The following is a 12140-nucleotide window of genomic DNA, read 5'->3' on the forward strand; positions in this document are numbered from 1 at the left end:
CATATAATTTTGGCGTTCCTTGACACGAAAAGTTTTGAGCATCACCAAAATTGATAACAATTTCAGAAAAAGGATTTAGAAGACATTTGTAGAATCGGCCTAAGGTCTTTAACGGGTTGCAATGTTCTTTCAATCCAGAAAGAATAAGCGAATCTTATCTTGTCATCACCATTCAGGAGGATCAAATAGTCTGCTAGGCTTATCAGTGCAGCAGTGTTCTCCTGAGGTGCAGTGATAATGAATATGGGAAATCTTTAATCATTTGAAAACCCTGCGTCCTTATTCTGGTGGGGAAAACATTTGGCAAAAACAAGCAAAAATACTCTGAATAGATCCCTGGGGGACTAAGTAGTACAGGGTTTAAGTAGTTAATATTAGTAGTTAATAACGCGATTCCAACCCCCAGAAAATCAGACGAAACAGTAACTGGCTATTTCGAGAGGATTCAAATGACCCATTTTTATTGTGGACAATTGAGATACATGAGTGTAAATATCAACAAAAGTAAGTTAATGGGTGACAACTGTACATTACATTCTAACAAAGAAGGTGATGGCCACGCTGTCAGCTTTAACCACATAATCCCTATATACTTCATTTGATGAATAGTGGAAAAGGAAACCCCAATCTGAATGCTCAGGTTGCTTTGCAACACTTTGTGAGCTTGTAGGTCCACTGTTTTTCAACATTTTGATTTTTAAAATTGTATTATTGTTTGAACATGTGTCTATAATGACAGGCCCTAAATAGGGGTGCCAGGGTTATAAAGTGGTTAAACATAGGTTTCCTTCAGGTACTTGAACCCGACAGGCTCGGAGTGAACTTCATACTAGAGGAAGGAAGGCAGGTAAGAAATGACCATTTTGGTCATTTCTCACCTGCATCCTGTGAATTAAAAAGGGCTTAAACTGTCTGACATGCTCCAGTGCCTTCCTTCCTCTTGCTACCTGTCCTGCCTCTGAGACACACCAGACTATAGCCTATACCACAGGTTTGAGGCCCGGTGGAACTCCCTTTGTCTAAAAGTTCATACTACTAGTACTCATTTGCTCTGCATAAAGACAGTCCATAGAAAAAAGGTAAAGCAACTCCATGACTAAAAGTTTAATCGGTTAACACTTTGAATCACACCTCTATTTCTACATAATACCAATACAGCCATACAATACAAGTATACACGATTATTCTGTGTGGTTAGAGGAGGAAAAAAAATACAACCAAAAGTAGGGATGGAAATGCAAACAAATATATATATATTTTTCCGTTTCAGCTTGTGAACGCGTGAAAGCCACCTCAACACCGATGTCATCATGGGTATGGATCCCATATATGACGGATAAGAAGGATACGAAAAAAGAAAAAAATAATCACAATTTTAGTAAACGTAGCCCAGATAAGTGTACAATATGCACACATGGAGGAAAGGAGCATAAGAAGAGAGGCAGTCAAATTAACTTAAAAAGTGATAGGACAAGGAGAACGAAAAACATGACAGATTGCTCTTCCTCTTTCTCTCTATCACACGGCTGTGCGGTTAGAAAATAATAGTCTCTGCTGTGTGTGCATGAGTTCCATCTTCTGGCAACCGAGCGCCACTGGAGGAAGAGAAAAGTACTGTGGTGGAAGAAGGGGTCTTTGGGGGAAGTCAGTGTTCCTCAGCCAAAACAGCAGAAGTGGGGAGGGAAGGAAGGAAAATTGGCTGGATATCACCATCTCAAGTCTTTTCAAATCCTTCCCCAAAGTCTCAATCATCCATTCGGTTTTTTCAAAGCAAGGTTTCAACGGGTGTTGCTAGGGATGGGTTTATATTCTGTGTATGTGTGTGAGTGCGCGTGCACGGCTTGTGGCCGGTGTGTTTTGTTTTTCTTTTCAAAGTTCTCATTGGTTGTTTTTCGCTTTGGCGTGTGTAAGGATGTGAGACTTGAGGTTGGTAGACTGGGCAAACTTCTTATTACAACCGTCAAAGGGACAGACGTACGGTCGGTCTCCAGTGTGGATCCTGACGTGAGTGCGCAGGTTGAAGTCCAGAGAAAACCTTTTCCCGCAGCCCTCAAAGGTACACTGGAAGGAAAATACACGGGTTTATTCGGTTTATGATGGCAAGTGGGTGGATGAAAGGGAAAATACAAGGGCGTTGGGGATTATTCAGTTGTTAGCAAGGGGGGCGGTTGCATCGTTATTTGCCTGCATCAGAGCTAGACAAGATGGCAAGGGGTGCGAACGTGAATATCTTTAACCCATTCTGACCTGAGATCAGATTCATACGAGGTTTCCACCGGACACACACTGGTCTGATGAACCCATTCTGACCTGAGATCAGATTCTAAAAAGTCAGTCGTTATTCGATTTAAAAAAAAATAGCAGACCTACAAGCTCGTATCGCGCCACTCGGTGGCGCGATATGAGCTTGTAGATCTGCTATTTTTAAATAGGTAAAGCACAACATGATGCTGACACCAAAATGGGTGCCCGGTCAGAATGGGTTAAATGTCCCTGAACATCAGAACATCAGAGGGACAATCGGTTCGCTTGAAAACAAATACGAAGAATGTCATTTAGATGTCGTTCAGAAAGATGCTAGGTTTGATGTTTTTGTCTTAGTTCAGTTGCTTTGAAGCACTCCAACATCCCTAGATAGTACACTAGCAAAGAAAAGCTAACTCCGAGTAAAGGGCCATAAAGGGCAACTTTTTACACTCAAGGGCAAACCACTTAAGGCTTAAGCCATATTTACTTTGCCGTATCTACAAGCTCAAAGCATTTTCTGCCATGAGCATGTTTTTCGCCTATAATTATGGAAAAAAAGAAATAGGGACACTATTTTGAAAGTGATTAAATTAAGACTCAGGATATTGCAGTGTAATGATTAAAGCCAATTAGGAAGGTTATGCAGCAGCTTGCCTAAACGATTGATCGCTGAGTAGGGATCACACACTGCAAGAAGAGTACCAAGATGCGATCCGGACCTGATACATAGCAGGCTTAATTCATGTTGACGTCTCACATGCAGGAGAATACAGAGTGAAATGCAGAGCAGACAGGACGCAAAATCTCGATTTTCATTAAATAATTCTGTCTCTGCACACGCGCACACACACACACACACACACACACACACACACACACACACACACACACACACACACACACACACACACACACACAGAGAGAGAGAGTTTGTGCTGCAGCGTAGATTCCAACACGGTTTTATCAACGCAAGTCAAGTGAGATGATGCGTTGGTTTTATAGACTATTAAACAGCAATATTAGGCTAATATAGCTACCAATAAGTATGACACCTGAATTTACCCATGGAATAACCCATTCTGAACGGGAACCCATTTTGGTGTTAGCATCACGTTATGCTTTAGCTATTGAAAAATAGCAGATCTACAAGCTCATAGCGCGCCACCGAGTGGCGCGCTACGAGCTTGTAGGTCTGCTATTTTTGAAAAATCGACTGAACGACTGACATTTTTAGAATCTGATCTCAGGTCAGAATGGGATAAAGGATGTATATTATCATCTATCGATACAGACAGACTTTCTGTCTGTGAGCACAGCTCTCCTGTGCTCTCATTGGCAATATGGACCTAATCGGGGTGCAGTTGCAGCCCCGTTCATACTGTATGATGTCCAGTCGACGAGAGTCAAATATCAAACCTGATAAGATATTCAGAAATGCTCGGGAAGGCATCGGGCGAGCGCTTTTTATCACCGATGGATGTTCTCGCCGAGCCTTTCACACACAGCGAGCAAATCAAAAGCAATCAAAGCCCGATCTCGTGTCCGATTAGGGGTTTTGTCAGCGAGCGCCAAAAAAAGCTCCGATAGCATAATCGGAGCAAATATCGTGCAGTGTGTAGGCCCCGAACATTTACTCAGGCTTTCATGTGCACCCCAGACAGTTTTTAACCCATTCTGACCGGACACCCATTTTGGTGTCGGCATCATGTTATGCTTTACCTATTGAAAAATAGCAGATCTACAAGCTCATATCGCGCCACCGAGTGGCGCGATACGAGCTTGTAGGTCTGCTATTTTTGAAAAATCGAAGAGCGACTGACATTTTTAGAATCTGATCTCGGGTCAGAATGGGTTCATCAGACCAGTGTGTGTCCAGTGGAAAACCTCGTATGAATCTGATCTCAGGTCAGAATGGGTTAAGTTGCTTGATTCAATATTTAGCCTACACGGATGTCTGTCCGCAGGGTACGCACCTGGAAGGGCTTCTCCCCCGTGTGGACCAGTTGGTGACGTTTGAGCTTCGAACTCTCCACAAAGGCCTTGCCGCACTCCGCGCACACATGCACACGGGGCCCGTGGGTGTGTAAGTGCTTCCTCATGGCCGAGTTGTCCCTAAACATCTTGGTGCAACCCTGGGCCAAAAAATAAAGAACAAGATACATTATAGCTGGTGTGCCAACAGATGTGTGCACAGACCTACAAACGAAAAAGCAAAGTGACCATGTGAGAAGAGTTACTAAAAAGGCCATGGGGGGGAAATAACTTGGGAAATAAATGAATTTAAAAAAAGTTTAAAATCCATATGCATTCTTTAAATTCTTGGATTTCATTGTATTGATAATGTAGTTGGTCAAATTGGTTGTGTGTGTGTGTGTGTGTGTGTGTGTGTGTGTGTGTGTGTGTGTGTGTAGAAAAACACCACCAAATGCAAGTGTGACATACCTGGCCAATGAAAATTTGCTTACTTAAAGGACAACTTTAGTTTTTTTTCAACCAAGGTTCATGTTTTAGTTTCTTATTAGAGAATGTAAAATATGAGTGTTAATCTTTTTTCATTTGCTGCTTTCTTTCGTTTTAGGGATTTTAGCTGTTTTTGACAGGGGGGCGGGGGCATTCGAGCATGGGGCTAAATATGTAATTTTTTTTGTACACAATTTTATGGTGATTTCTTTCTTTATGGTTTACTATAGTCCTAATAAACTTCAGGAAATTACATCTGGCCACAGAAGATCACAGGATCTACTGAATGTGAAGGTAGCCTACTGGGGGAAGGCTTATACTGTGTGTGTATAGGCTCAATATGTCAGTTTGTCACATTCAATAGATCCTGTGATCTTTTGTGGCCAGATGTAATTTCTTGGGGTCTAGTAGGACTATAGAAAATAATAAATCGCCATAACAATTTGTAAAAAAAATACATATTTAGCCCCATGCTCGAATGGCCCCGCCCCCCTGTCAAAAACTGCTAAAATCCCTAAAACGAAAGAAAGCAGCAAATGAAAGAAAATGAACACTCACCTTTTAGTTTCTCTAATAACAACCTAAAACATGAACCTTGGTTGAAAAAAACTAAAGTTGTCCTTTAAATGCCGCCATACAAATATAATGGTGTTTCACTCAAATTTTGGTCCTGAAAAGCTATACGATGGCCCCTACACAAAAGCCTTCGGTTCCATAAAACCTCTACACCAGTATATCTATATATCTACCAATATTTCAACCAGACCTAGGTCTGAGGAACAGTCCAGTACCTTGAAACATTGCCAAAAAAATACATTTTGCACATGGGAGCTTAATTTTGGTGTGCTTTGGTTAATATTCTTTTGCACATGCTGAACTTTTGCTCCAGCACCCAGCCTAGTAGGTTACTTCGGGATGTGCGTGTAAGTTTTAATCCAAGTTTATTCTACATAATAATACATGTAGCCTTTGTATTTGAGCGATAGTTATTACTGCTGCGCACCCAACTGGAGACAAATTGAATTGTATATAGTGTCCTTGAAACAGAGCGAGCCCCGAGCGGACAAGCGAACTAACTGGCTCTGACTGGACACAACCTACAAGTTGAACATCATCAACATTCAGATAAAAGTAAACAGTCATCCGTCATTCTGGAAATGTTTTCCACTACCTTGTCATGGTGAAGTTTTTCTTTATCAGCCAACGGTTTCAGTGCATAGCCTTTGGTTTATTTTAAAAGCCAAGCTGCCATTAAAAAACAAAACGTACATTTTAACTGGAGTTAAACAGTAGTTGTGTGTTTTGATCATAGACTGTAAAAAATATGGACAAAGCGTTCCCCGGGTCTAACATGAACGTAAAATGAAGCCTGTAATAATATGCTAATTCCTGATGTAAGTCGCCATCTTTGGTACCAGCTGGCCATTGGCTGGCTCCATTTTGTATACCAGCTGGTCATTGGCTGCCCAGACAACGAGGCGGGACTTCCCCCCTTCTTCTCCGTTGGTTTTTATTTTGACTCGAGTGGGAGGGGAATCCCGATCATAGACTGTAATGGTAGCCACGCCCCTCAGAACATACGCGATGGTTTTTTTTCTTTGTGGTCATTTCTTTAATTAATGGGACCATAATTTTCCAAAAAGAATATTATGACATTAGAAATGAGACTTTAAACTAGTGACTGGAAGAAGAAAGTATTCATGACCATGTTTATTAAGGTAATACAGTCTAGGTGAAGTTGGGCCAAAATACATGGGCCTCTATGGAGCTATGGGGCTTTTTGGGTCCGGTCCAGCGCCACAACAGGCCATTATATGAACTACCGATTTCAAATGAGGCTTCACGAAATATCTGGCTGACTGCCCCCCTGGTTTTGATCAGAGTTTCTCCGCCTACTGATATGTCTGGAGAAATATAAATTCAAAGAATGGGATTGCATGCTGGAGAAACCAACAGACACCCACTGATTTGAAAATCAATCCCGATTACCATCCCATAGGAAGGAAGGAACGCTCTTGCAATGTTTCTGTGGTGCCGTTTTTATTTCATATAAAAAAATATATTTCCATCCAGTTTGAGCCCATTCACTGAATTTAGATATCACCAAACCGTGTCAGTAGGTAGAGACCTCTGATCTAATCTCTGACACTAATAACACGGATTTCACAATGGTTTTCTAGCCAGCAAAATTGCAGCTCTGGTCCGAGTAATATCTAAGGAGGGTTCATTCAAGCATACCTCACTGTTTTATAAAAAGCAGTGTGTGTCCCATATAGAAATAAGAGACAGAGGCTCGAAACATCTACGCTGCGAATAAAACGTTCATGTTTTGGAGCATGACCCAGAGTGTACTCTTATTTTTCACTGATGTTTACTCCTATCCTGCACATGGCGTGCTATTCTACTTGTCCATAATTATATAGAAACAAGCACTTCTATAATTATGCGTTAAATCTAGTCTAAGAATAGACAACGTTAAAAGGACAGAATGATTGTCAAACACTTTATCATCAGCGCCACTACATACACAGAAGGAATGGATAAATCGACAGTGCGACGGCTAATGCAACTAGCACGAATGCAATCACATAATTTTTTTAACTCGAATACTAGTGTGGGCAGCAGTCTGGAGCCCTGCTCAGGCAGAGATATTTATCCAAGGCAGCGGCAGCCTGCAGCCGAAGAAAATACATTGGGCTGTACTGATACTTGTTTTATTTGCCTTGGGCAATTTATCTTATAGATATATAGAGGGCATAACACTTACTTTGTGCGGGCAGGCTATCGTCCTGGGAGCATCGTCCTCTTTGATTTTCCTTGGCTTCATTCTGTGGCGGGGGAAAAGTACATCTAACATGAGTCAAACACACACACACCAAACCTATACTTTTAAACTAAGACATCCAGGTCACCATCTCCGTTATAAAAGGTAATGTCCAGGATGTCCTGGTGTGTGTGAAAATGTATACAGAGATTTCATTTCAACACGCACACACACACACACACACACACTTGTCACGGAAAATATTAGCACAGTTCAGATGAAACTTTCCAAATTAAATTGGTTAAAACCATTTTAAACTCTGCGGCATCTAATTAGAAAAAATGTTGTCTTTGAGAGTACAAGCCTGCCTGTGTGGTTTTCTGACCAAAGGACCTTTATTACAGCCTTAACCAGTAGCCCTTTGGGGAATAAATAACATAACACGACATGACATGACCAGACTGGCCATCTGGTAATGCCGCCAAATGCCAGAAGCATCCAGGATACTTTTGGACCGACCTGGGCTGTAAATGTCATCATTTTATGTCTGGAAAGCATTTGCAATGCATTTGGCATGATATCAGGGCCTAATTATTACATTAGACTGAGAACATGCCTAGGGGAGGGAAATATGGCAAAAAAAAAATGGAACACGATCCGTGATCTTATCACAATTGCATTTTATGTAGGGTTTTTAAGACTATTTGGCAAGTTTCTGAATAGTACTACCAAACAATCAAACACACACTTTGTTAAAAAATATAGGTCTTTAGTCCATTTTTAAAAGCATCTGTGGACTGTGGTACTCTCAGGTGGCAGGGCACTAACGTGCGGCAGTAGAGCAGAAGGCACTAGGACCACAACGGAAACCACAGGGGACCTTTTTGACTGTACCTTGTGCCGTTTACATTCCTCTCTAATAAAGTATTCATACTTTATTCAATTGATTAAATGACCTGGTCGCTAATGGTGCGGAGCTTGGGGGCAAGGAGGTGGTTTGTTAATGGAAGATTAACACACTGACTAAACCCACCTTTTATTCCATTGTCTTTCCCTGCATCCAAACGATTGAACTATTTTCAGACGGATTTCCATCATAAGGTGGTAGAATTACGACGCTTTGACGAAAGGTAACTTTAAACACTGGCAGTCAACGTAACATGTTATTATATGATTTTTTTTTTTTAAACTCATGTCAAATGGGGATCCATGGCCTAATGTATATGAAACTGGAGGTCTTTACAATGAAAAAGGTTGAGACTCATTGATCTAATGCCTTCAGTAGTAGAGTTGTTTGCTTTTGCTGTGTAGTAGCTTGGTCAGTTGCAGCCAGCTGGCTGCTAATTGCCAGCTGGGATTTGCTACTTGTAGTATATTTAGACATTTGAAAATGGACGAATTAATCTGTTCTTTGAGCGTTCTTTGTTGTGTGCGGGCGTAACACCACAGCAGCAGTAGCCTACTGGAGCCATACTGCTGTTAAAGTGTTGCTTACCGTATGAGTCCGAGAACATGCGCTCAGGTAACAGTTAAAGCTCTTGTTATGCAAACTACTAAACTAGTATCGATTTGAATTTGGCACGGTACTTGACACAGTGTGAAAATGGGGGGGGGGGGGGGGGGGGGGGGGCACACCAGTAAACCTAGACCCTCACATTGGAAAAACCCATGTGTCGTGGGTTCGAGTCCCGGACCAGTCCCGGAATAAATATAATAAGTAAGTCGAAGTAATAATTCGATGGCAGTAACATTAGCATTTTCTCTTAAACAGTTGATGCTCTATATCCATATGAGTCAAACCACCGCGATCATGGGAAATGGATGGGAAAGTCCCTGGCAGTCAAAATGACTAAAGCGATCTAAATACTTAGGCATTCTTGACATCTGGTCCACATAAAGATATAATTTCAAGAGCCCCCACACACACATACATGTCCATATCAAACACACTCACCTGGCAAACTCAGCCAACTGTTTGGGGTCTGACAGGTCGATCCCAGGGATTCCACCAGGGGGCAGCTTCTTCCCGGTCATGTATTCAGAGTAGTCAGGAGGGGAGTTCTCCCCGATGATCTGCTCTTCTACCACCGACTCGTGGTCGATGTCTTTATATTTACCTAGGAAACATTGCACAAACTGAACCGATAATGTAGTGTCATTTCCCCATCTACAAATCGGGGGGCATATATTTATGTGTTCTGAGTGAATGTCACTGGTTATAGCTTATACATAATTGTGAAGGGGCGTGTCTGATGAAATAAATGACAAATATCTCAATATTGAAAGAATCAAGCAACATAAAAACGGTCTGGGGTGCACACAACAGTCCGAGTAGACAAATGGTTTTAACATGGTTATTAAAATGAAGATTGAAGCTGAATGGGCTCATCCAGGAGGGGGCGTGTCTGATGTAATGAATGTCCAATATCTAAATATTGAAACGAGCAACTTAAAAACAGTTTGGGGTGCACTCAAAAGTCCGAATGTATGTTATGACCCCAACAGTGCTTTAAAGTGAAATAGCCCTTCACGATTTTATCATACGTTTTCATCATACATTATACACACAGACTTCTAAAAAAGGGAAAACTTTTAAGGAAAATCATGCTTCGTGCAACTAGATCATGTCTCATGCTGCAATACTTTCTGGTATTTACATTTAAATCCATGAATGAATGGATCACGGATGTATGCAGATGTGTGCACAACAACATACGTCAGTGCGTCTATCTAGCTTTTAGCTAAATGAAAATAAGTCCCAGGGCCATAACAAAAAACAATTTTAATTTTTCTTACAACACATTCCGTATCACCCCCAACACCATACAGCCGAAACGTGCACGTCTGCATGCAGTGTTATGTGCGCCAGTAGTATTTTTGCGGCCTTGCAGCAGAACAGAAGCAGTGTGTGCGCACCTCCTCACCACCACGCGCACCGCCATCGCTGCCTGACCGGGGCCCGGGCGCCATGTTTTCGGGCCGCCGCCGCCATACTTATACGAGTCTCGGGGAGAAAAATATGGCGGCGCCCAGCAACACACTAAAACATGGCCTCCCTTCAAAACAAAAACATTTCAATCTAACGCCGATGCACGTCTCCGCGGTCGAAAACGGGCGTTGTTCGGGGAGATTTTCAACCGACATGATCACTTTCCAGGAATTAGTCTGGTGCGGGAAGGACAACGCCCTGCAACAAGGCCTCGTGCATGCTCCCCGCAAACCAAAAAGCGTGAACAATGCAAGGATAGAACCGGGACCGGACGGATTTTAGAAGCGCAATAACTCACCCGATGCCCACATAGTCACAGAGAACTCCCCCTCCAGAGTCTTTATCTGCACCTGCTTCTGTTCCCATTTCCTCCCTCCGGCCTCCGCGCTGCACAAATAGCTCTTTTTCCCCGCTCTCTTCCCGGCGCCGCCGCCGCCGCCCGCCCGCCTCATGCGGGAGGAGCCGCTGCTCTTCCCGGCCACGGTCACCAGAGTCTGCTCGATGTACTCGTCCTCCGCGCCGGGGGCCGGCACCGGGATGAGGATCTGGTCCTCGTAGCAGCAGCCGTCCGCGCCGTGCAGGTCCGAGTCGTCGTCCCCGCCGACCACCTCCTCGCGGGTCTGCACCAGGATCACCTCCTGGTGGTGGATGTTGTGGAGGCTGTGCAGGTTGTGGTGGTCAGTCACCAGCGGCTGCAGGGCGATCATGGGCTGCCCGTCATCGTCGTCCTCGTCCTCCTCTTCATCGTCGTCGTCGTCCTCGTCCCCGCCGACCACCGTGGTCTCGATGGTCTCCACCGGGATGGTCTCCACCTCGATCTCGTGAAGCTCCACTATCTCGGCGGGCATCTCGGAGCCGTCCGCCTCGATGTACAACGTGTCCCCGACCCCCGATGCCATGGTGCCGTATTCCGCCAGCTTGACTCCCTGGACTGGACCCTGTCCCTGTGCTCATTCACGCACGCCGTGTTGTGTATTTATTCTTCGGGTTTCTCTTTACCCTTTCCTTTTTCCGTGCACCCCCCCCCTGCTGCATGCACACACACTCATACGTACGCACACAAACACACACGCCCCCTCTCGTCTTCTTTCCCTTTCTCTCTCTTCGATAACAACTGTTTACTCTAGTGTTCTCCCTCTAGTCCGTGTGTCTGCTGCTCTGCTCCAGTCCAGTCCCACACAGTGCACACCACCACCAGTTCTCGCCGCCACTACTGTGGGATAACGCGAGACTTGGTCTGGGGCTGGGGAGGGAGGGTTCATGCACTGACACCGTTACCGTTATTAAGGCAAATATAAATTATGCAAACGATGAAATGCACATTCAATGTTCATCTTTCATCATCTACTATTGTAAAATCTAACAAGCCCGGCCTGCTGTGTATTTAAAATTATTCGTAATGCATCTCAGATTTAACATTTCCAATTTTTATAGTATTTAATTATTATTATTATTTTGACCAATTGCAAAAATGTGTTTTATGATTATGTATCTTGTTTGTACACATACAATGATGATATAAGTGATAAACCTGACATCATATAAAGGCTTACACTGCCTATCTAATGACTGCATCAATCAATCTGGGGCCACAAACTTGACTTGGGTCAGTCATCTGAAATTGTATTACCGGTAGTTCTATAATCTGACCTGCAGGTGGCGGTACAGATACATTCTGCC

At 43.3% G+C, this 12140-nt stretch overlaps 1 protein-coding gene across 1 annotated transcript; it reads right to left on the bottom strand.

Moving 5' to 3' along the window:
* Window positions 1-444: 444 nt before the first annotated feature.
* Window positions 445-11676, bottom strand: LOC310877139 (transcriptional repressor protein YY1-like). Its single transcript, XM_083790870.1, has 5 exons — window positions 10759-11676; window positions 9426-9576; window positions 7475-7535; window positions 4221-4379; window positions 445-2061 (listed from the first exon to the last, which is right to left on the bottom strand). Exons 1-5 carry the CDS (start codon window positions 11357-11359, stop codon window positions 1879-1881), a joined length of 1155 nt encoding a protein of 384 aa, XP_083646996.1. The 5' UTR covers window positions 11360-11676; the 3' UTR covers window positions 445-1878.
* Between the last annotated feature and the right edge of the window lie 464 nt (window positions 11677-12140).

The sequence above is a fragment of the Protomyctophum parallelum genome (genome assembly GCF_964188405.1).
Source record: "Protomyctophum parallelum genome assembly, chromosome: 19".
Classification (NCBI taxonomy): domain Eukaryota; kingdom Metazoa; phylum Chordata; class Actinopteri; order Myctophiformes; family Myctophidae; genus Protomyctophum; species Protomyctophum parallelum.